Source organism: Ceratotherium simum, chromosome 26 (genome assembly GCF_057802395.1).
Source record: "Ceratotherium simum simum isolate JZ-2026a chromosome 26, ASM5780239v1, whole genome shotgun sequence".
NCBI classification, from domain to species: Eukaryota; Metazoa; Chordata; class Mammalia; order Perissodactyla; family Rhinocerotidae; genus Ceratotherium; species Ceratotherium simum.
Window position 1 is genome coordinate 40,307,505 of NC_141925.1, and position 24,492 is coordinate 40,331,996.

At 44.4% G+C, this 24,492-nt stretch overlaps 1 protein-coding gene across 6 annotated transcripts; it reads left to right on the plus strand.

The window, feature by feature from the left end:
- Window positions 1-20,715: 20,715 nt before the first annotated feature.
- Window positions 20,716-24,302, plus strand: LAMTOR4 (late endosomal/lysosomal adaptor, MAPK and MTOR activator 4). Of its 6 annotated transcripts, none has more exons than XM_087417627.1 (5): window positions 20,716-20,805; window positions 21,307-21,387; window positions 23,194-23,311; window positions 23,712-23,795; window positions 23,955-24,302. In XM_087417627.1, exons 1-5 carry the CDS (start codon window positions 20,803-20,805, stop codon window positions 24,050-24,052), a joined length of 384 nt encoding a protein of 127 aa, XP_087273753.1. In that variant the 5' UTR covers window positions 20,716-20,802; the 3' UTR covers window positions 24,053-24,302. The 6 variants fall into 6 exon arrangements, with proteins under 6 accessions (XP_087273753.1, XP_087273755.1, XP_087273754.1 ...); XM_087417628.1 differs by having other exon boundaries at window positions 20,744-20,829; window positions 23,938-24,302; XM_087417626.1 differs by having other exon boundaries at window positions 20,745-20,829.
- The last annotated feature ends 190 nt before the right edge of the window (window positions 24,303-24,492 follow it).

Consider the following 24,492-nt stretch of genomic DNA (forward strand, 5'->3'; position numbering starts at 1 on the left):
AGGTAGCATGTCTCCCATAATGAGTGCTCTCATGTACACATTTTAAAATTGGGTACAGAAGGGCCTCAGGAATTAAAATTATTCCCTGGGCATTACGTTTCCAGCCCATGGAATGTTCAGAGACAAAGCCCCATTCTTTTGCCCGACTCAGGTCCTTTTCTGAGTCCGTTGGCTGGTACCCCAGTAAATCCACCTGGGGGAGCAAGGAGCCGGTCATAGCCGGGGCTCCTGATTTTGCTGCCTTTTTCGCTGCTTGGTCAGCCAGTCCTTCACTACGAAAGTTTCACCCTTTTGGTGGCCAGGGCAGTGCATTACAAACACCTGAGAGGGTTCATCAATTGCCTCTAATAATTGTAATATCTCTGGAGCATGTTTAATTTCTTTTTAGTCAGCAGCTAGAAGCCGCCTTTATTTCTAGATTGCTCCATGGGCATGGACCACTGAAAATGCATATCAGGAATCCGTATAGATATTCACCCTTTTTCCTCGTGATAAAACTAGGGCTCTAGGGCTGCCCCGTGGCTTAGCAGTTAAGTGCGCGCACTCCGCTGCTGGCGGCCCGGGTTCGGATCCTGGGCGCGCACCGACACACTGCTTCTCCAGGCATGCTGAGGCTGCGTCCCACATACAGCAACTAGAAGGATGTGCAACTATGACATACAACTATCTACTGGGGCTTTGGGGGAAAAAATAAATAATAAAAATAAAAAAAATAAAGATAAATAAAAACTAGGGCTCTGGTGAGAGCGATGATTTCAGCCTTCTGCAATCAAGTCCCTGGGGGTAATGCCTTGCCTTCTAGGGCTTTCAGTAAGGTTACAACTGCTTACCGAGTACATGTCTTAACTTGGTCCATGAAGCTACTACCATCTGTGAAAAGTTCCAGGTCAGGTTCTTCTTCTGGCTGGTCTTTCAGGTCTGCCCGGCTAGAATAAATTGTTTCTATAACCTGTAAGCAGTCATGCTCCAAAGCTTGTGAGGTTTCATTGGGAAGCAAGGTGGCCGGGTTTAGAGTTGAAGTGACTTGTAACCTGACATTTGGATTGTCCAGAAGGATGGTTTGGCATTTACCCATCCTTCCTGAGGGGAGCCAGTATCCCCCTTTTTGTTCCAGTAACGTGAGGACGTGGTGGGGTACATATACTGTGGTGGGTTGGCCTAGAGTAAACTTCTCAGCCTCTTGAAGAATGTCACACTTGGCTGCTACTGCCCGGAGGCCAGGGGGCCATCCCTTCACCGTTTGATCCAATTGTTTAGAGAAATAGGCCACTGGCCTAGAGGCTGTTCCCAATTTTTGAGTTAATACCCCTAGACTTATGCTTTGTCTCTCATGCACACAGAGGCTAAAGGGTTTGTCCAGGTTTGGCAGTCCTAAGGCCGGGGCTGGGGTCAGCTTGGCCTTAATAGTGTCAAATGCTAGCTGGCACTCTTTAGTCCAATCCAAAGGTTCTGAATCTAAACCTGTCAGAGCCTCATACAGGGGTTTTACTATGAGCCCATAATTAGGAATCCAAATTCTGCAGAAGCCTGCCATTCCTAAAAAGCCTCACAGTTGTTGGCGAGTTTTGGGGGGACTCAAGCTGGCTATTGCCTTCTTCCAATCTGGCAACAACTCTCTGTGTCCATTGGATATGGTACATCCCAGATATGTGACCTTTTGTTTACAAATCTGGGTTTTCTTCTGGGAGACTTTATATCGGCATTCTGCTAAGTAATTTAAAGTTTTAATTGTGTTGGCCAGACACTGTTCATAAGTGGTGCTTGCTATTAGCAAGTCATCCACATATTGTAATGACAGTCCCTCCTGGAGTCTTTGATGACTTAAATCTCTAGCCAATGCTTCCCCAAATAAAGTGGGAGAGTTCTTAAACCTCTGGGGGAGGACAGTCCAACAATATTATTGAGTTGTCTGAGTGTCTAGATCGTACTATTCAAAGGCAAACAACTATTGGGCCTCTTCTGCTAATGGTATGCAAAAAAACGCATCGTTTAAGTCCAATGCTGAAAACCAACCATATTCTCCTGGTATATTTGTTAATATGGTGTAAGGACTGGGCACCACAGGGTGCAAATCTTGAACCACCTCATTTATGGCATGCAGATCTTGAACGAAGCGATATTCGTTACAATTTGGCTTCTTCACTGGGAGAATAGGAGTGTTACATGGAGACTGACAGGGTCTGATTAATCCTGCCTCTAAAAACGTTTTACAAATAGGCTGTATGCCCCCTTTGAGCTCCTGTTTTAGCAGATATTTTTTCAGATTGGGCTTTATCTTCTTTTCCTTTAAGGGTATCCGTACTGGCTGGGCATTCCTTGCTTTCCCCAGAGTCCCGTTTGCCCATACGAGCCTTACCTTCTCGTAGATTTCAGGCGGTAATAGTTCCAGTTCTGACTCCAAGATTCCCAGGAAGGCCATTTGCAAACTTAGGGACTGCTCTGGAGGAACTCACATATCAAGTTGTCCTGGAGCAAAGGTTATTTGTTCATTCAATTTACAAAGCAGATCTCCATCCAGAAGTGGGATGGGGCCTTCCGGCATATACAGAAAACTGTGTTTCGGGGTTAGATCCCCCACCTGGCACTCTAGGGTTGTAGAAATGAACGATCTTGGATTTCACCAGGTACTCCAGTGTCTGGGGTCAATCTTGACGTTTTCTTTGCTAATTTAGTGTTCAGAACAGAATAGGTGGCACCAGTGTCAACTAAGAAGTCAATCAGCTTGTTCCCCACTGTCATTTGTACCTGGGACTCCTGTGGGGCTCTGGATGGAGTGTTTTAAGTCTAGAGGAGCCCAGGGCCTCTTCAACCCTCATCAGAATAGTCCTCCCTCTCGACCATCTGGGCAGCTTCTTTTCTTGTACTGTTAGTACTTTCCTTTCCTTTGTTGGGGCATTCCTTTTTCCAATGTCCTTCCTCTTTGCAATAAGCATGTTGGTTTTTCCCCCGGGGATGCTTATCTCCCTTTGGCTGGCCTGGTTTTCCTTTCAGATGGTTTGAATTCCACCTGCTCAAGGCAGCATCTAGGAAAGCAACATTCCTTTTTGCATCTTCTTGCTTCGTCTGACGTTCCCTGTTGTTGTACACCTTAAAGGCGATAGCTATAAGCTGGGAAAGATTCATCCCTAATGCTCTGTCTAGTTTTTGTAACTTTTTTTGATATCTGGGGCAGTTGGTCCTATAAAAGTCATGTTAACCATTCTAAGATTTTCAGCAGTTTCCGGATCTGCATCTGTATAGTGCCTATAAGCTTGATAAATCCTCTCTAGGAACTCAGAGGGGTCTTCATCTGATTTTTGCTGAATTTCTTGGATTTTATTTAGGCTCTTTTACTTAGGGATCCCGGTTCTCAGGCCTGTCAAGATACATCTCTTGTAGTGTTCTAGTCTGACTCTCCCTGCAGCCTCATTAGGATCCCAGACTGGCTCAACTAATGGGACAGTTGTGTTAGCCTCAAGTGTACCAGCAGGGTCCTCTAGATGGAGCCAGTGAGCTTCTACTCTGGCTTTGTCTATTATCAATCTCTTTTGGTCTCCCATTAGGAGTACATTCATTAAATGACCAGTGATAGGTGTCAAAGATGGAAGAGAACAGTTCTGTCATCTGCAGGGGTTCCTCCCAGTGAGGTGCATTTTTATTTTTCCAATTAAATAAATCAGGGATAGAGAAGGGCCTATGTATCCATATGAATCCGGCAGGTTGTCCTTGGGCATTAACCCCTACTGGATACTGTCATAACGGATATTGCCCTGCTCTGGCGGGGGTCCCTGGCCAAATTGGGCTCCCTGTCTAGTACAGGAGGGTGAAATCCCGAGACTCTTGGGCCCATTTCAGTTCTCCCCTCATAGGAGGGTGGAGCGTCTGCCTCCGGCACCGAGGGTGCCTCCAGGGGTGGTGGCACAGGGTCAGAGGGGACCTGCAAGGTCTGGTGCCTGTGCAACAGAGGGGTTAAGAGTTTGTAACACCATTACATCATCATCATCTTCTCTAACGTCCTGTATGACAGACCCCTTTTGTTCCTTCTCTGCTCTCTGTACCATAAGGAAATCCTTCCCTTCTCTTTTTCATCTTGGTACAGCAACAGAAAGGCTTGTAAATAAAGAACTTCCTCATATTTCCCAGTTTTTTTACAAAACAATTCTAGCTGCAAGATGGTATAATAATCCAGTGAGCCGTTAACTGGCCAGTGCTCACTGGATTCTAAAGAATACTGTTGCCATGCAGTATTACAGTAGAAAATCATCTTTTTCTTAGACATAGGCTCATAACTCTAATTAGACCATTTATTCAGAATCATCCTCAAGGGGCTCTGCTTGGGGACAGATGATGCATTCCCCGTTCTGACACACAGAGATGGACAGACATAGACACACACAAAAAAAACCAGACACCAGTGAACTGGTTCCCCGATTCTGGATAAAGTCTCACAACTATTCCCCACTCCAGCAGGCACCCTATCAAGCAGATGATCCTTCCTCTCAAAGAGGGGAGGACCCTAGATGGAGGTGGAAGGGAGTTTTCAGTTGTACACACTGAGGTGACTTACCCTACTCCAGATGTGAGTCCATCGACTCATCTAAAGAAGTCATTTCTCCTTCCACCATGGAGAGTGTTGAAGGCAGCCAGCAGCAGAGAGAAGCCAACAGCGGGCCGTCCCTGAGACAACAAGAGCCTCGGCCGCTGCTAGGGACTTTCCCAAGAATGAATTTCCCCTGATGTCAGCTAGCCACGGGCAGACCCATAGGTCCCTTCATGGTCGCCAATTTCTGTTGCCATGCAAAGGGCACTATCTGCTCGCTGCAAGACAAAAGCCAATCCGTCAAGAGGCAAGACAGTGGTAGAGAAAGGACTTTTATTAAGCAAAATGCCAGCTAATGAGGAGTTGGTGGACTCGTGTCCTAAAGAACCATCCTAAAGAGAATACAGAATCTTGAAGCAGTTATTTAGGAATAGTGGGCTATAGAGGAGGGGCTCCAGAATGTTGACCATCTGGCGTCATAAACTGGGGGTCGCTACATTTCTAAGGAACTGGAAAGAACAAAGTTACTGTCTTATCACAGCTGGGAAGTATAAAGCTAAGCAGGGGTCATAAGTCATAATGCCTACAGTTTTCTTTATGTTTCAGTTACTTGTTATCTAGCTTACATGCGAGCCAGAGTATGTCCCGCTGGGTTATTCACTTAGAGGTTATCTACAGTTACAATATGGCTCCCTTTCTACAAAAATGTCTTCCCTTATGTCAAGCTTGTGTTGAGCCGGTATCAGTGTTAGTATTTTTTAAGGCTCCCCATGTGATTCCAATGTGCAGTCAAGGTTGAGAATCACTAATTTATTTTATTTATTTATTTATTTATTTTTTAATTTTATTTATTTATTTCCCCCCAAAGCCCCAGTAGATAGTTGTAGGTCATAGCTGCACGTCCTTCTAGTTGCTGTAATGTGGGATGCGGCCTCAGCATGGCCGGAGAAGCGGTGCGTCGGTGCACGCCCAGGATCGAACCCGGGCCGCCAGCAGCGGAGCACACGCACTTAACCGCTAAGCCACGGGGCCGGCCCGAGAATCACTAATTTAAAAGAGTGATAATATCTAATATTAATTCAAGTGAGAGTGCATCCTGGTATAGGGTGCACTGTAATTTGTACAGCTTTATGAAAGAGCTGTCTGGCAAATAATAGTTCACCTGTATTGAGCTTTTATCATGTACCAGACACTATGCTAAGTGTCTTACTAATTTTTTTAATCCTCACAACAGTGTTAGGGAGTAGTGTGATATCACCCTTGTAGGGCAGGAAGTGAATTCCTCTACCCATCTAGGTCCTTCTGGCTGGTCTACAAATTAAATTGACATGAGACAGAATAACAGGAGAAAATCAAACAAAGCTTTATAACATGTATACATGGGAGAAACCCAGAAAAACTGAGTAACTCAGCCAGAATGGCTGAAGCTGTCAACTTAAATACCATTTTCAGCTAAAGACAAAGGAGGATGTTGGGGGTAGTGGTTTGGGGCTTCAAAGGAGAGGCAGGCAATTCACATGGAGATGGAAAAGCAAATGTTTGGTAGATAAGAATGGGCTTAGCAAGGACCCTCACAGTCTACCAATACCCAGAGTTATCTATGGTGATGGCCTGTCCTGGGGACAGGCCTTTTATCTTAAATTCTTTTAGGCAGTTGGGGGGAGGTCAAAGTTTCTTTCAGAGTCTTTTGTTCTTAAGAATAATCAAGGCAAAGAGACACATTTTGTAGTGGCCAGTTCTGATCCCCCACACTCGTTTTACAGATGTGGAAACAGAGACACAGAGAGATTAAATGACTTAACTAAGTTACACAGCAAATAAGTGCTTTTAACCTATGCTTTTAGCCACTACTCTACATTGTGTGCTGGCATCCTTTAAAATGCTCCTTCTGGGAAGTTATTCCAAGGAAATCATCCTGGATGTGCACAAGAATTCTCAGTGCATGTGTTTAAAAATGAAAATTGGAAACAATTTAATAACCCAGATGTAAAGTAGGAAATGATTAAATTGTGTAAATTATATGACTGAATAGTAGGTAGCTATTTTAAATGTGTAGTTAAAAATATATGTATATATGCATGGAACAATGGTTGAATTATTGTTAAGCCAAAAAACTTATAAAATAGTATGCACAATATGTGTGTATATATGTCTGGTAGAATATATTCCAAATGCTAATTGGTATCTCTGAGTGATAGATTGTGGGTAACTTTTATTTTCTTCCTTTTGCTTACACATATTTCCCAATTTTTTTTTTAATGCTCATGTATTATTTGGTTTTTAAAATGTTAACTGCTGGGGCCAGCCTGGTGGCATAGTGGTTAAGTTTGCATGCTCTGCTTTGGTGGCCTGGGGTTCACAGGTTCAGATCCCGGGTGTGGATCCACACATCGCTTGTCAAGCCATGCTGTGGCAGCAACCCACATAAAAAATAGTGGAAGATTGGCACAGATGTTAGCTCAGGGACAATCTTCCTCACCAAAAAATAAAAAAAATAAAACGTTAACTGCCTTCATTAACAAACCTCCTCCATCCTTTTGCCCTCAGGATAGAGTTGTAGGGGAGAAAGACAAATCCTCTACCCTCTTGGTCCTTTTAACTATGAATTAAATTGACATGAGACAGAATAATAGGAGAAAATCAAACAAAGCTTTATAACATGTATACATGGGAGAAACCCAAGAAAACTGAGCAACTCCCCAGAATGGCTGAGGTTGTCACCTTAAATACGATCTTTAGTTAAAGACAAAGGAGGATGTTGGGGGTCGGGGAAGTCAGTTTTGCGAGATTACGAGAAAAAGCATAGTAAACAAGACTAAGGTTATTATGCAGATTTAAGTCTTTGCCTTCCGCATTGATAAGAGTTTCTAGAGATAAGGTCAGCCTCCTCTTCCTGGTACAGAGAGGGAGACATCGTTACAAATGGAGATTTCCCTTGCAATGTAAATGTCTCTTACAAAAGGTAAATTTTACTTGGTTTTCAGAGCTTTTCCCCTGTCTGCAGTTTCTTAAAAGTAACCAGCCCAAAATAATCCTCATGCCAAAGAGACACATCTTGAGGTGGCAAATTCTGTTTCCCTACACAGTTTACCCTGTGTAGAGACCCTACACAAAACCTATCATGCTCTCATCTGTTTCCCCTTTCCATTTTGCACCTTTTGGGTTCCAGTCTGTACTATCCCAAGCTGTCTCTAGTCCAGATGACAAAAGAATGAGATGTCACTATTTTCTTTAACACCAAGACTCAACTTGTTTCCTTTCCCCCTTACACACCTCCTCTGCCTTCATTTCTCCAAACCAAATAACCGCAACTCCTTCCTCTAGTGTTGTATGGTTGAGGAGCTAAATGTGACTATTGACTCAAGAGAAAAGCATAGAAATAAAACCTACCCCACCCCTACCCAAATATTTTTCTCCATCTTTTCTTTTTTTGGGGGTGGGGGAGGGTCTTCTCCTTTCACTTCATCTTTTTTTTTCTCTTTTCCCTGAAAAGAAATATATAATGCATCACCACCGCTCCCCCCAAAAAACATTCTGGATTCAGGTCATATTCACTGTTAGTATCTAGCTACTTACTATATATCTTGCATAAGTTGCTTAACCTGTTTCTTCTGTAAGTAAATTAATCCTATCTACCTTATTCACATTACAAAGTAGTTGTATTGATAAATATAATCTGCGAATGCTCTAAAGACATAAAATGCACTTTATGAATTCTGAATGAGGCGTGATTTTTTCCTCCCTAATTTCTTTTTTGACTCTCCTGCCTCCTTGACTACTTGTTAGGTTTTCTTCCTTTTCTGCTCTTTCTCCTTTTCATTTTCTCTTTCCTCACCTATCTCTTTTTATTTATTCATTCTGCAAACATGGATCAACAACTGGGTCAGACATGCTGCTCGGATGCTTTGAAGAGCTCACAATAAAAGTGGGGAACCCCATCTCATAGACTAATAGCTGCAGTATGATGTCGTAAGTACTAGAACAGCACAGAAGACCCTGAGATTAAATCTGGGCACACGGAAATCTTCACAGAGGAAGTGGTGGTTTGAAGAGGGCCTTGAAGGATGAAATAGTGCACAGATAGACAGAGGAGGCAAGAGCATCCACATAGAAGTACCATATACAGAGACAGAAAGATAGGTAATCCCAGGATGGCAGATGCAGAAGATGCAGTTAGAATGGAAGGTTACAGCCAGATCATGAAGGGTTTTTTAAAAATCTGACTAAAGTCTTCAGACTTAAAACCCAATTCAGGGTTTCCTGGTTTTGTTTTTGCTATGGTCTTGGGAGAGAGCTGGCAGGATCATTGAAGAGTCTCCCTACCTAGGTGGGAGGGGTTTGCATGGTACCAGCTGTGTGGAAAGACTTAGCATCTTCTCATCCCAAGCATTTCCCAGCCCTCACATTTCCCCTACCCCTATTTGCTCCTTACTTCTCTCTTCCTTTCTTTTTCTCCCTCCCCTCTCTCCCATTCCTTCTCCTTCAATCACCTTTCCCTTCTGCCCTTCATCACCCTTGGATCTCAGTGCATTTTGGGTGGGAAAGTTCAATCAACAGCAGTAGGAATTTTTTGCAAGGGCATTGGTGCCCAGGTCATAAGAGCAAAGGGTGATGGAGGAGATAGTGAGCAGGGCTCCCTACCTCAGCTCTCAGGCATTTCGGGGAGGAGTATTTGCTCACATGCACACACTTGGTCATGGGGAAAAATGAAATAAAGCACAAGGAAACAAAAATGAGAGCAACAGGCACGATTTGTGGGAGGGGTTTTCCAACAGAAGAGGCAAGAGGGAATCCATGTCCATGCTTAATTTTTTTTTTTTTTGGCTGAGGAAGATTTTCCCTGAGCTAACATCTGTGCCAATCTCCCTCCATTTTTTCTTAAGTGGGACACTGCCACGGCATGACTGGTGAGTGGAGTAGGTCTGCGCCTGGGATCCGAACTCAAGAACTCGGGCTACAGAAGTGGAGCTCATAGAACTTTAACCAATCGGGCACAGGGGCAGGCCATTGAATTTTTTTAACATAAGTAAACAAAGTGGGTCTGAAGTATGGATTGTGAGAAAGTGAGATCTCCTTCGCTCGTGCCAAGGTCCTGAGCGGACTCTCAGAGTGACTCAGGGCCATCCCCCACCACCCCCAGGATATCCGGCAATCGTGATAGGCAGGATGGACTACAAAATTTGTAGGGCCCAGTGCAAAATGAAAACTTGGGGCTCCTTGTTCAAAAATTGTTACGAATTTCAAGATGGGAACAGCAGAGCATTCAAGTCAGCAAAGTCCCTTCAAAGCACCATGCCCTATGAGACTGTACCATTTGAGCACCCATGAAGTCAGCCCTGATGAAAGGCGATAGTAATATGGACATGGCAGGCACCATACACAGGAACTGATGGTGGCAGCTGCTCAAAAAGGGTCACAAAGGAAATGAGGCAGTCAGGTCCCATGGTTGGGTCTGCGACTATCTGTGAACTATTTTCAACATTTAAAATAGTTAGGAGAAATGGTTGTTGGAAGTATCCAATATCCAGTGGATACTGGAAGTAGAAATGAAAGTTTTGATAAACTTGAAAAACAAAAGTGAGGAAAAGGTACATCATAACGCAATTTTCTAAAAATAAACTGACAAGGGTGTGTTAGTTCTGGCTGCTATAACAAATTACCACAAACTAGGTGGCTTATAAACAACAGAAATTTAGTTCTGGGAGCTGGAAGTCCGAGATCAGAGTGCCAGCGTGGTCAGGTACTGGTGAGGGCCATCTTCCAAGTTGCAGGCTGCTGGCTTCTAGTTTTATCATCACTTGGCAGAGAGCAGAGACAGGAAGGAAGCTCTCTCCTGTCTCTTATAAGGGCACTAATCCTGTTCATGAGGGCTCCACCATCATGACCTAATTACCTCCAAAAGGTCCCACCTCCTAATACCAACACACTGGGGGTTAGGATGTCAACAGATGAATGTGGGGGGACACAAACACTCAGTCCATAACAAAGGGGGTCATAGGTGATGAAAAGGTTAAGAATCATGAAATAAAATTAGCTCATCTCATCATACTACAATCTAGTCAACTTCGAAGGAATTCTTGAGGGGAAAGCCAAGATCAGAACGGACTCTCACCCACGTCTAACCAAGGAAAGATCTCTCTGATGGACCCAGCCCCCTCCATCTCTCTGAGATGATTTGGAGCTCGGTTGGATCCCCAGCATACACCTCTGTGGGTTCACATTCCCGTCCCACCCCCTGTCACACTCAGCTCCTTCCTTGTCTCCCACCCTTCTCCCTGTTTCTGCAAGGGCCACGTTGTCATTTCTTTGAGGTGAGCAAAGGGTCATCACATTTGGCTGCCTTACCTCTTGTGGGGGGTCTCACGGAAAGGGAGGTGAGGATGAAGGTGAGGGAGGGTTAGCTGGGAAAGAGATCGATGGAAATTATGTTTGTGGGCCTGAATTTTGTTTTATTTGGTTTTGTTTTGTCTCATGTTGAGACAATATGGCCCCATTTTATGAACATGTTTTTAGTTTGCAAGTTTCTAATAGCAGCCCTGAGCTGAGGTTTCAGGGACTGAATAGAGAATGACTTGATAACATCAAATACAAGTAATATAGGGCTATTCCTCCACACATGCAAGGAAAGTCCACAGTGGTGCCAACAAACCAACTGGATTCCCATCCATTCAGCCCCTATGGGGTCATGTGCACTGGCAGCTCTGGGAATTTACACATCTCCATCTTACCATCAGCATCTTTTAAATACAAATGCCTTCCCCAACCAGTACACACTCACCTTCTAATGAAGCCATAAGAAGAGCCTCTCCTTGTCCTAGCTCCCAGTCTGCTTGGTCACTTGGCTGTCCCCTCACTGGCTGACCCTGGGCCTTGGCCCTCCGACTCACCGTGCCACTCCTCTGAGATCACATTTGCTCACACTCACCTGCCTCACTCTCAGCTCCACTTCTTTGGCCAGGAATAGGAGTCAAGATAATAATTTTTCAGGGCCTTTCTGATCTCACTGCAAGTTGCTCCTGCTATCTGCCAGCTACCATGTCGTTCCCCCTTATTTCTAAACAATGTCAACATCTGGCTCAGTGTCACTCTCTCCAATTCCCTACCTGTCCTAACACTCAGCAATTTCAAAATCCATGTAGGTGAACCATTCAACACTATGGCCTTTCAGTTCAGTGAGCTGCTCTCCACTAATGATCTTGTCATCCACCCTTTCTCAGCCACTCACTCTAGGCTGAACATTTCACACTTGGCACTCTGTCCTCAAACTCTAATACCGCCTCTTATCCTCTCTCTCAGCCAATGACCATGGTTCCCACTTCTGAAAAAAGTGGGACTTTTCCCACAGACTCCCCCACCCACATTTCTACCCGCCTATCAGCATCTGCATCCACATAATCAGCCTGCCCATCAGTTACCATGGATGAGCTGTCTTTACTCTTATCCAAGAAGAGTCTTCCCTAGACTCCATTCTTTCTCACCTTCACAAGGCCATTGCCCAGGAAATTCTCCTTGCATCACCAATTATCTCCTCTTTTCTGAGTTATTCCCATCAGCATACAGCTATGCTTTTATTCTCTCATCTTAACAAAACCCTCCCTTGACCTCACTGATTGCTGAGGTCTAGCCTGATCACTGATATGTCTTTTACCAACTACTGCTCCATTTCTTTGATCCCTTTACAGTAAACTCTTCAAAGCAGGTGCCTTTACTCAATGTCATTGATTTCTCTACTCCCATTCTTTCATAATCTGGTTCCAATTAGACTTTGTTCTGACCATTCGATTGAAACTGATCTTCTTGAGGTTACCAATGACCTTTACAGTGCATAATCCAAGTATTAATCACCTATTGATGGTTCTCAGAACCTATCAGCGGCGTCTGTACCAGCACCCGGATACCTGTTCTTCACCTGCTTTCCAGGACATCTCACTTTCCTGGTTTCCTCTTAGCTCATGGATTGCCCCTTCTCAGACTTCTTTGAAGGTTCCTCCTCTTCCCCCAACCTCTTGATGTTGGCATGCCCCAAGGATCAGTCCCTGGTTCTCTTCTCTATTTATACTCACTCCCCTGGTGCGCTCATCCAGTCTCATGGCTTTAAGGGCCATCCATCTACCAACAGCTCCCAATTTAAATCTCTAGCCTAGAACTCTTTCTTGAATTCCAGACTCATATATCTGTCTACTCAAAATCTCCACTTGGATGTGTAGCAGATTTCTCAAATAGATGCGTGCAAAACTGTGCCCCAGATTCCACCACCACCACCCGCCCTCCAAATAAACTGCTCTACCCTTAGCCTTTCCCTTCTAAGTTGGTAATAATGCCATCCTTCCGGCAACTCAGGCCAAAAACCTTAAAATCACTCTTATCTTTTTGTTTTTTTCTCACATTCTACACTCAACCCATCAGGAAATCCTATTGGTTTTACCTTCAAAATATATTCATAATCTGACTACCTCTCATTACCTCCACTGCTACCACCGTGGTCTACACCACCATAATCTCTTACCTAATTGGTGCCATTGCTTCCACACTTGCCTTCCTATAGTCTTTTCTCAACAAAACAGCCAGAATGATCCTTTAAAAAATGAGATCATGTCATTCCTCTGTTCAAACAGCGGCTCCTTGTCTTACTCAGAGCATGCATTCTCAACAGAAGCAATATCACCTCCAAGGTGATGAAAGTTGTTTCCTGAGGGGCAGGGGGAGAAAAAAATCTTGGATATTACAGTGGTTTGTGGCCCTCAAAGGGCCAGAGTACATAAGAAAATGTATTTTATATCTACAGTATTAAAATTTTATAAAAGGGTAGCAATTAGGAAGATAAAATTGTCTAAAAAGCCTCCTAAGGGGCATAGCAACGGCAAAGAATAGTTGACAACTACTAACTCAGAGGAAAAATCAAATTCCTACATGGCCCTGCATGATCTAGCCCCCATTATCTCCCTGAGCTCATGTCCTTCTATTCTTCCTCTTGATCATTCAGCTCCAACCACACTGGCCTCTTAGCAGATTCTCAAGTACATCAGGAACACATGTACACACACGCATTGAGCCTTTGCATTCACTGTTACCTCTGCTATGGCTACTCTGTCCAAGGTTTCCTCCAGGCTGACACCCTCACCTCCTTCCAGTCTTTGCTTGACTCTTCTCAATTCTTCTCAGAGAGACCTACTATGGCCACCCTATTTAGTGCTGCAGCATGCTCCCCTTACCTCCGCACCCTGGACCCATTTACCCTGATCTACTTTTGCTTTTTTTTTTTCCCATAGCACTTATCATCTTCTAACATACTATTTAATTTTCCTTTTATGTGTCTTGCTTGTTTTCTGTCTCCATTTACCAGAATATAAACTCCATGAGGGTAGAGATCTTTGTTCTATCCACAGCCCTTATAACAATGCCTGGCACAAAGTAGCTCTAAATAATGGAAAGATGAATCCTTTCCAGCCCTAGGGGAAAAACTTAAGTCCTAGAAGGAACTATAAATGCAGTTAAGCATGATTTATAATTGGAAAAAAAGTATGAGGCCACGGCCCAAGGATATGACTCATGACCACATTACTAATTCTGCCTGAGACCCCCTCCTTAGGGTCCTAAGAATAACTAGAAATTAAGGCATGGTAAAGCTGTGTCTGGAGCCTAGCCCAGGGCGAGAGGGACTTTTCGCTTGTGCCTCACATTCACAGATTGCCTCAAATACAGGTTTTGAACTTTCCCTCTAAAGGGGTTTGTTATATATTCAGCCGGAGACACGTCCACAAGAGACGAAGGAGACTTTCAGCTTAGAACTTAACTGGTATCTCATTACAGCATTCTCCCCCATCGATTAACTTGGGAAACCCTGTAATTTATTTCATGACTATCAAAATCATAAAGCTTTATAATGTTTCTGTGTTGAAAACATTCATTTGTTAAATGTAACTATTTCAATTATGCCACAACTTTGGAATTCTGTTTTTGCTTCTTTGGTTTTTCACATACTGCTGAATTTGAGAAATAGAAGTGGCCTGGGCTTTAAGACAGCCTGTGTATATCAGATCAGTTTTGTCCCTTTTTGGTCACAGAGAACCAAGGAGGTAGACTCTGCAATATTACATGGGCTCACGGCCCTCACAGGCTGCTGTACCTCAGACACCCAAATGCCTCCTTCCCTTCTGGCTCACTTCCTCCAACAAATGTACTTACAAAGCACATTCCTTCCCTTTTGCTCAGTTATCCTATAATACTCCGGGGTGGGGGTGGGGGTAAAAGATGGAAAGCCCGTGGGAAGGATTACCCAGGAGACCCAGGTATGAATGGTTCCACAGAGACCATCACAGAAAAGGGGCACCCACCCTCTTTGGGTTTTGTGACTGTAACAGTTCATTTTATGTGTCAACCTGGCTAGGCTATGGTACGCAGTTGTTGGGTCAAACACCAGTCTAGATGTTGCTGTTGAAGGAAACCAGAATATGTCACCCCAAAATATGCCTCTTTGACATAAAAATTATTTTGAGCTAAAGGTATTTTAAAAAACAGTAGGTGTGAGGCTGGCCTGGTGGTGTAGTGGTTAAGTTCCCGTGCTCTGCTTTGGTGGCCCAGGGTTCATGGGTTCGGATCCCGGGTGCAGAGCTACACGCCACTCATCAAGCCACGCAGTGGCGGCATCCCATATACAAAAATAGAGTAAGATTGGCACAGATGTTGGCTCAGACACAATCTTCCTCACCAAAAAAAAACCTAACAACAACAACAAAAAAACAGTAGGTGCAAAAAGGGCACTCCGACTCTCCTCTTTTTCTTCCAGAAAGCAGGAGATAAGACCTTAATACGGAAAACATCCTCCTTATCCCAGAAGGAAAGTAACATTCTTATTATCAAGGATGGGAAGTTGAGACCTAGAGAATTCTGTAAAACAGACCTTATTAAAATAATTCTGATCTTCCTGTCACCTCCCCACGTATTTTAATTACTTTTTCACAATTGCCTCTCATTGTTCAACCTAGTATAAAAGCAGTTAGGTTTTGCCACTTCTTTGGGTCTTAATTGCCTTATGAGGGCTCCTGTGTCACGTAAAACTTACATTGAATAAATTTGTATGCTTTTCTCCTGTTGATCTGACTTATATCAATTTAATTCTCAGACCCAGCTGAAAACCCTAAGAGGGCAGAGATAAAATTTTGCCTCCCTTACACTGTGAAGGTATTTTTTAGATATGATGAATATTTAATTTTGAATAAAGCAGATTATCCTCCATAATGTGGGCAGGCCTCAGCCAATCTGTTGAAGGTCTTAAGAAAAAAGACTGAGGTTTCCCGGAGAAGAAGGAATTCTTCTCAAGGCTATAATAACATAGAAACCCTGCCTGAGTTCCAGCCTGCGGAATTCAGACACAAGAATGCAACATCAACTCTTCCCTGAATTTCCAGCCTGCTGGCCTACCCTACAGATTTCGGACTTGCCAGCCCCCACAATTGCATGAGCTAATTCCTTAAAATTTCTCCCACTCTCTATCCCTCATTCTCTGGAGGACCCTGAATAATACAGTGGTTAACTTATGGCTAGTTTCTGTTGGTTTTGTGTCTTCACCACCCCCCTTAGCATCCTTCTTCTTTTCAATCCAGATTTTTAAAAAATTTTATTGTTTGCTTTGGAACTAGACCTCCTTGCCTTTCACACACAACTTCCTTCTTTCTTATTTTCCTAGAACAAATTATTACCCTATCAAAGAGCCATCAACAGACTTCCCAACTGCTTCTCTACCTTTTTTTGGTTCTCTTAACCCTGACACATCCATTCAACCAGCACTTTTCAAAGACGATAGGGGTAATAGTCAGGCGCTTTGGAAATAAAATGTTGAAGACATCACACCCTGACTCCCAGGCTGCTCAGGTTGTAAGTGAGTTGGCGGGCAAACAAAGAGTTGCAGTGAAGTGTAGTAAGTGGTACACTAGAGATGTAGGTCCCTTAAGATCCTGGTGGGACAAGGTGTGTGTGTTGGGAGGGGTTGAGCTGGGGGTGAATAAAGGACTGTGTGGTTTCCAGTCAGGAGGCTCTGCGAGGCAGAGAGAGGGAGTGTTGAGGTCGTTTGGAAATGGCTTGGACAGGAGTGAGGAGGCCAACTCCGCCACTGGGATGGATCCAAACACATTATTTCACATCTCAGGATTTGTTCCCTCCTTTTCAAAAGAAGAAAGTACCGTGGAAGGGGAAAGAGCAGAGTTAGAGACCATGAGGCCAAAGAAAAAGTCTCTAAAAACCAGAAAGAAGTCCTGGGAGCAGCTGGGACAATATAGAAAAAAAGTACTCAACTTGTAGGTTAGCAACGTGCTAGGTGCTGAGGTCGACACCAGCATTTCAAAGGGGGACCAGGTGCTTATCTTCAGGGAACTCATAGTCTAAAATAAGCTCAACGAGCACTCTCGAGAATATTCTTACTCTGGGCATGTAGACACCCACACAGCTCACTCCCTCAGGTCTCTGTTCAGTTGTTGCTTCATCAGAGAGGTTGATCCTGCCCATTTGATATAAAATAGCACACCCACCACCACCCTGACCTTCTATATCCTCTCACTCGACTGTGTTTTTTAACTTTTTACTCAAGTATAATATATATACAGGAAAAGTTCACGTCATAAATGTACAGCTCACTAAATTTTCACAAACTGAACGCACACGCGACACCAGCATCCAGATCAGGAAACATTATTACCAGCCCCCAGAAGCACTCCTCTTGTCCACTCTCAACCCTTCCCTCATGGATAACCACTATCCCAATTTCTAACAGTGTACTGCTTTTTTACTCCACATAAATGGAATCACACAGAATGTACTCTTTTGTAATTGACTTCTTCACTCAACATCAAGTTTGTGTGATTCATTCATGCCATTGTGTGTACTTTTAGTTCATTCATTCTCATTGCTCTATAGTGTTCCTTTGTGTGAGTGTGACACAATTTATTTATCCATTCAACCATTGAGGGGTATCTGGGTAGCTTCCAATTTTGAGTTATTAGGAATAAAGCTTTTATGAACATCGCAGTACATGTCTTTGAGTGAACATACGTACATATTTCTGTTCGGTATATGTCTTGGGGTCAAGTTGCTGGGTCATAAGACCTACTTTGTTTTTTTAATTATTAAATCTTTCATGTATTAAAATCAGTGTGTATGTATGTACACAGAGAGAGAGGGAGAGACAGAGAGACTTAGAACTTAATAAATAGAATATTACTGCCATAGTCCATTCAGGCTGCTACAACAATGTACTATCGACTGGGTGATTTATAAACACAAACATTTATTTCTCACAGTTCTGGAGGCTGGGAAGTCCAAGATGAAGGCACTGGCAGATTCGGTGTCTGGTGAAGGCCCACTTCCTGGTTCACAGATAGCCTTCTGTGCTGCGTCCTCACAAGGTGGAAGGTGAGGGGTCCCTGGGGTCTATTTTATAAGGGCATTAATTCCATTCATGAGAGCTCCACTCTCATGGCCTAAGCACTTCCCAAAGTCCCCACCTCCAAATACCATCAAATTAGGGATTACGGTCAATATATGAATTTAGGGGCGAGGACAAATATTCAGCGTACCTATAGCAATTATCAATACTTTAAAACCCTTTGTGTCTCTCTCTATCCCATCCTCCTCTCTATCTCAGAAGTAACCATTATTCAAAATTTTATTTATCATTCTCTTAATTTTTATTATTTTGAGACACAGTCATGTACCACATAACAACGATCTGGTCAACGACAGACCAGATCTACGACAGTGGTCCCATAAGATTAGTACCATATAGCCTAGGTGAGTAGTAGGCTATACCACATAGGTTTGTGTAAGTGCGCTCTATGATGTTTGCACAACAAGGAAATCACCTAACAATTAATTTCTCAGAAACTATTCCCATTCTTAAGCAATGCATGACTATATATGGATAGATACAGATATAGATACGTAGATAAATCACTAAGTAATACTTTATTAATATATAATATATAACAATAACATATTAAATAACATTATATTACTATATTATACAATATATAATTATTATATAAATTATTTTGTTTTTCATGTTTTTGAACTTGATGTAAATGAACTCCGCTTTATTTTTCTTCATAGCACTTCTCACCACTTAACATTTATTTTCTTATTTATTTATTATCTGGCTCACCCTCTCCCTCACAGCTCCTTGAAAACAATTAAAAAATACGTCTTGTTTTTATTCAGTGCTATACCTCCAATTCCAGGAAGAGTGTCTGGTACCTAAAAGGTGCTCAATAAACACTAGTTGAACAAAAGAATGAGCAACTTTGCTCTCTACAGCAGTAGCGTGATGCAAGCTGTTTGTCAAAACGAAACAGTTCTAACGATGGCTGATGAGCATTGTCCTGCTAAGGGTTCCTCTGTGTCAAGAAAAATGAGAACAGGGAATTTCTGAGGTAAAATTAACTGTAACTTAAAAAAAATAATAAACGTAGTTGGCCGATGGAGCAATGGAAAAAGCAGCAGCCTCAGCATGAGCAGACTTAGACTGGATTCTGGCTCTGCTGCTTGCCAGCTGTGTGCCTGTGAGCGAGGCTCAAATTTTTTTGTTGCCACTTCCCCATGTGCAAAATGGGGATACTATTATAGAGTGGTTAATGAGAGAGTTAGGTGAGTGTATGAATGAAAATGCTCTGAACAGTAACTGCAAAGAAAATGATACTACAAAGTGCCATCAATATCTAAGGCCTGGGGAAGCTTTGCTAATTATGCATCTCCACAGAACTTTCTCTCTCTAAATCCTCCTCCAATTTAAAGTTTATATTATAAGCATACCTCATTTAAAAAAAGGCATCCATCTTTTCTAATTAGCTTTCTCCTCAACCAACAGTACTTATTTTTTTGCGATATAATACACATACTGTAAAATTCAACATTTCCAAGTGTACAATTCTGTGGTTTTTATTACATACACAGCATTGTGCAACCATCATCACTATATAATTCCAGAACATTTTCATCACCCCAAAAGAAACCCCATATCTATTAGCAGTCACTCTCCATTTCCCCCTCCCCCAGCCCCTAGCAACCACTAATCTGCTTTTTGTCTCTATTGATTTGCCTAGTCTAGCATTTCACATAAATGGAGTCACATAACATGTGGCCTTGTGTGTCTGATTTTTTTCATTTGGCATAATATTTTCAAGGTTTATCCATGTTGTAGCATGTCAGAACTTCATTCCTTTTTATGGCTGGATAATATGCCATTATATGGATATGCCACATTTTACTTATCTATTCTTCAGTTTATGGATATGTGGGTTGTTTCCATTTCAGCGCTATTATCAATAATGCTGCTATAAACATTTGTGCACAAGTTTTTGTGTGATCATATGTTTTCAGTTCTCTTAGGTATATGTTTAGGGGTGGAATTGGTAGGTCATAGATAAACCCTATATTTAACTTTTGGAGGAATCGCTGATCTGTTTTCCACAGCAGCTGCACCATTTTACATCCCCAGCAGCCACGTATGAGGGCTCCAATTTCTCCACGTCCTTGCCAACAAGTACTAATTGTTTTATTTCTAGAATCATCCTTCATTTTACCTCACCAATACTGCCTCAGTCACATTAGTATTGCAGCAGGTCTATAAACTAAATTAAAACAAAAAATTTCTATGTTACACTCAGATATTAAATAATGACTCCAAGTTACTGTTTCTAATTTTTCCCGGCAGACGGTATTCAGTATTGCAGCTGCCTCGGCTAGCGGGGGACTCAATTCACCATCACCCCGTCCCTCACAGAATCCCTGGACGAAAAACCACTTCTGAACAAATCCCCCTCTTAGCTGCCTGGAACAGGCAAAAGAGTAGTATTTCAACAGCTTCTCACACACATTTCACGTCACTTCTCTCCATTCTTGCAGTCCAACTCGTCCGCAATCCAGCAGGGGTAGAACCCGTACCCACCACCCCCTGCGCGCGCTGGCGCACACCCTCAGCCCACGCTCCTCCCCCCGGCCCCGCCACTGCACGCCGTCCCCTCCGCCGACACCTCGCCCTCTGGGCCTGAGGGGTGGGGAGATGAGTCTTAAAGAGAGTCTGCGACCAATCCGCGCGCATCTCCAGGAAGCGGCGCTCTGCACTGGCAGATTAAGTCTGATGACGTAGCCACAATCCAATCCGCATTCTGGGGGCGGGGCTAAAGTCTGGGGGCGCAAGGCAGGAGGAGGAGAACGGCTGGTGGAAGCACGTGACTTGGGTCTGGAGCCGGAAGCTACCGATCTGGTAGGGAGCGGCCCCGGTACCAAAGGCTGCGATGGTGAGTGAGGACGCATGCGCGGGAGTACGTACCGGGGCTTTTGCGTCGCTGTTCCCCAGTCTTTTTGTTTGCCCCCTTCTAGGTCCGCACTCCGCCCTCACCTCCTCACTGCCCAGGACAGACAGGGAAGGGAGATGGGAGGGGTGGCGACGTAGAGGGCTGAGGAGAGATCTGTGGGAGGGTGTACGGGGGCCTGGCGAGTAGTCTGCGGGGGACGGGCGGGCCATAAGGGGAATTGGAGAGGGGGCTGTGAGGAGGGACCAGTGGGTTAGCAACGGTGGGATGTGGAAGGCCGCGGGGTTGCGGGGGGCGGGTCCAGAGGCAGAGTGAGGACAGAAGGAGGCTCAGGAAGATCAGTGTTGAAGGCCATGTAGAGGGAAGAGGCTCTGGAAGGGCCTTGGGTGGGGAAAGAAGCCTGGGGGGCCATTGTCAAGAGACACTTGGGTTTGCCAAGGACCATCCTCCCAGCATGCTTCTCACTGATTCATCTTTACCCACTAGACTTCTGCACTGACCCAGGGGCTGGAGCGAATCCCAGACCAGGTCGGCTATCTGGTGCTGAGTGAAGGCGCAGTGCTGGCGGTGCGTTCTGGGAAAGGGAGGCGGGGTCTCCCAGGTACACATGGCCCGGTGATCTCTTCCAACGTTGCCCCGTTTGACCTAATTTGTCTCTCGATCTTTTCCTGGTATCGTGCCTTGCCATATAGTAAGCTTTCAGGAATTAAATCTCTGGAATCTTAGTCTCATAACTGTTCTGAGGTAAAAGAGGTTTACTAACTTTACCAAAGTCAGACCACTAGTTACAGGTTTGTTGATAGCTGCTGTTACCCGAGTTATTCTTGAGTATGTCTTTATGTGGTATTTGTTGAAGAGGCTTTGTATTTTGTTCCATAGTACAATATAGTGATAGCTCTTTAGAAGTTTTCAATCTGGCTAGAGAGACAAGGCTAAAGCTTAAAAGTTGAAAGCAATGCAGGTGGTTAAGGCTACTGATGGAGTCCAGAAAATGAAGGATTCAACCCTTCATGTTATAACTTGTGTTTGGGCAAGGAAACTTTCTTGGAAGAGGTAAGAATTCAGCTGGGCTTAAAGGATGGATGGTTGTGAACAGGCAGAAAAGAAGGCGAGTATTCAAGGCTGGGAGGTGGACATATTTGCGGGAGTGTGGTACCAGCCTGTCTAAATTGGTGGTGGGTATATGTTGAAAAGATTTGGGGGGAAGAAGAGGCTGTGGTAAGGGAGGATCTGATTGTGGAGGACTGTCAAGGCTGGGTTAACACATTTGGATTAATCTTGAGGGTAATAGGAGCTTTGAAGGGTTTTTGAACAGAAACATGAGCTGATGAAGTGATTGAGTGAGACTGTTCTATCAGGTCTGAAGATGGGCCAGGAGGGGCAGGATTCGGAAGCAGGGATGCTGCTACTGAAATTTAGGGATGAAACAGAGCTGGTGGCAATGAGAAGGAGCAAGGAGAGATTTTAAAGGAATCAATATATCTTGGTAATGACTAAAGATGGGTAACAGACAAGATACTTCTCCATCCAGTAATACTTGGAATTCAAGCCTAGAATGATGGTGCCTTAACCAATTGGAAATTAAGAAAGGAAGTTGATTGCAGAGGGGGAGAGGTAAGGGGAATTTTGATGGCTTAACTTGAGACACTGAGTTTGATATAGAATAATAAGATATATTGCTAGGAGCTGTTCTAAGCATCTTGCCATTATCATCTTACATAACCCTCACAATGAGCCCATAAGGTAGGTACTGTTGTCCCCAATTTACAAATGAAGAAACTGAGGTACAGAATGTCCAGGAGAACAAAGGGCACTGAACTTAACCTAGTGGGTAGTGGGAGGCACATATTGAGGAGGAAGTTGAGACAGTCACCAGAAAAGAGGAAGCCCAGGCCACTGTCACATCACTACGCAAGGGTTAGGTAGTAGGGAGGTGTTCAAGGACAAAGGGGCTGTTTATGTTTCAGATTCTGCAGACAGAGCAACAAGTGGAAGACTGAGGAAAAGAGGGGGCCTTGAACAAGTCAGTGGTGGGTAGGCACTGATGTTTGAGAATGTGGTTTTATCAAATAAGTGGGGACAGGGAGACATATCAAGTTTCAAGGGACTAGGAAAGAATGGTCAGTAAGGAAATGGATGAAGAGTCACTGCTTCTCGGGGGAAGCCCAGTATTATAAGGATGAGAAACAAGGTGGGCAACAACATCATAGGAAAGTTTTAGGTTTGTTTTTCCAAAACTGGGGGTGACCTGGGGGTATTAGAAAGTAGATAGGGAGAGGTTACAGGTGCTAGAGCCAAAGTGACTGTTCCTGGAATTCTTTCCCAATTCTGTCCCCTAATTTCTGCCATCCTCCTTCCTCTGTCTGCCTGCAGTCATCTGGGGATCTAGAGAATGACGAGCAGGCAGCCAGTGCCATCTCTGAGCTGGTCAGCACGGCCTGCGGTTTCCGGCTGCACCACGGCATGAATGTACCCTTCAAGCGCCTGTCTGGTGAGTCCCAGCCCCTGCCCCTGGTGGTGGTGGTATGGGGGCGGGGGGGGGGGGGCGTGCTCCCAGGGGCTTCTCTTCTCAGGGAAGCAACACCTGTCTCCTACCAACCTCCCACCATCTCCCCCTGGGGTCGCTGTTTTTGGCCACTTACTTCCCCTTGGGATTCACTCCTGCATCAGAATTACGAGAAAGCAAGAGAAGGAAGGGGATTTCATGGAGACCTCCCATCCTCAAATCTCTGAGCCTGGAACTGTTGAATCTCTTGGACTTTTTTTTGTGTGTGTGAGGAAGATCGGCTCTGAGCTAACATCTGCCAGTCCTCCTTTTTTTTTTTTTTTTTTGCTGAGGAAGACCGGCCCTGGGCTAACATCCATACCCATCTTCCTCTACTTTATATGAGATGCCGCCACAGCATGGCTTGACAAGCGGTGCGTCAGTGCGCACCCAGGATCCGAACAAGCGAACCCTGGGCTGCCGCAGCGGAGTACGTACACTTAACCACTTGTGCCACCAGGCCGGCCCCGAATCTCTTTGACTTTGATCCCCACCAGTTTGTGTGTGACCCCATGGAGACCACCACACCCCCCTAACTCTGTGCTCCCTTCCCTCTCCCCGGGTGGGGGAAGGTGTGTCTCCCCTCCAGTGGTCTTTGGAGAACACACGCTGCTGGTGACCATATCAGGACAGAGGGTGTTTGTGGTGAAGAGGCAGAACCGAGGCCGGGAGCCCATTGACGTCTGAGCCTGCCAGAGGGTGAGGGGCAGAGGTGGACTGGGTCCCTGAGCCTCTGTGATGAGGAAGACGCAGACCTCCTCCACCTCTTTCTTGGCTGCCTGCTAGAACTAAGGCTTTCTGTCACCCACTTCCTCAGCCCTACCTGGAAGGGCAGAGGCTTGGGACTCTATGTTGCACTATGTTAAAAAGAATGAGGGCAAGGGGACCTTCCTCTTCCCTCCCTTCCTCCTAATAAACGTGAGTCTGATGTTCCTGGGCCCAGGGATATGTGTATGGGGGGTGGGTGTTACGCCCCAAGTCTGTCTGCCACCTAGAGAGACAGTTGTGTACCTCAGCCCAGAGGGGTAGGGCAAGGCCACCTCTGGGCATATAAAACTAGGAACCAAAAAGAAAAGGGTGGGAAGGAGCTGAGGGGAGTTATGTGGTGTGCATGCTGAAGGGATCAT

Bases quoted from the DNA above. Each gene is read 5' to 3' on its own strand.
- LAMTOR4 (XM_087417626.1), top strand. From the start codon at position 20,803: ATGGTGAGTGAGGACGCATGCGCGGGA. The intron at 20,830-21,306 runs GTACGTACCGGG...TTTACCCACTAG, and splicing joins GTGAGGACGCATGCGCGGGA to ACTTCTGCACTGACCCAGGG. The intron at 21,388-23,193 runs GTGCGTTCTGGG...GTCTGCCTGCAG, and splicing joins GTGAAGGCGCAGTGCTGGCG to TCATCTGGGGATCTAGAGAA.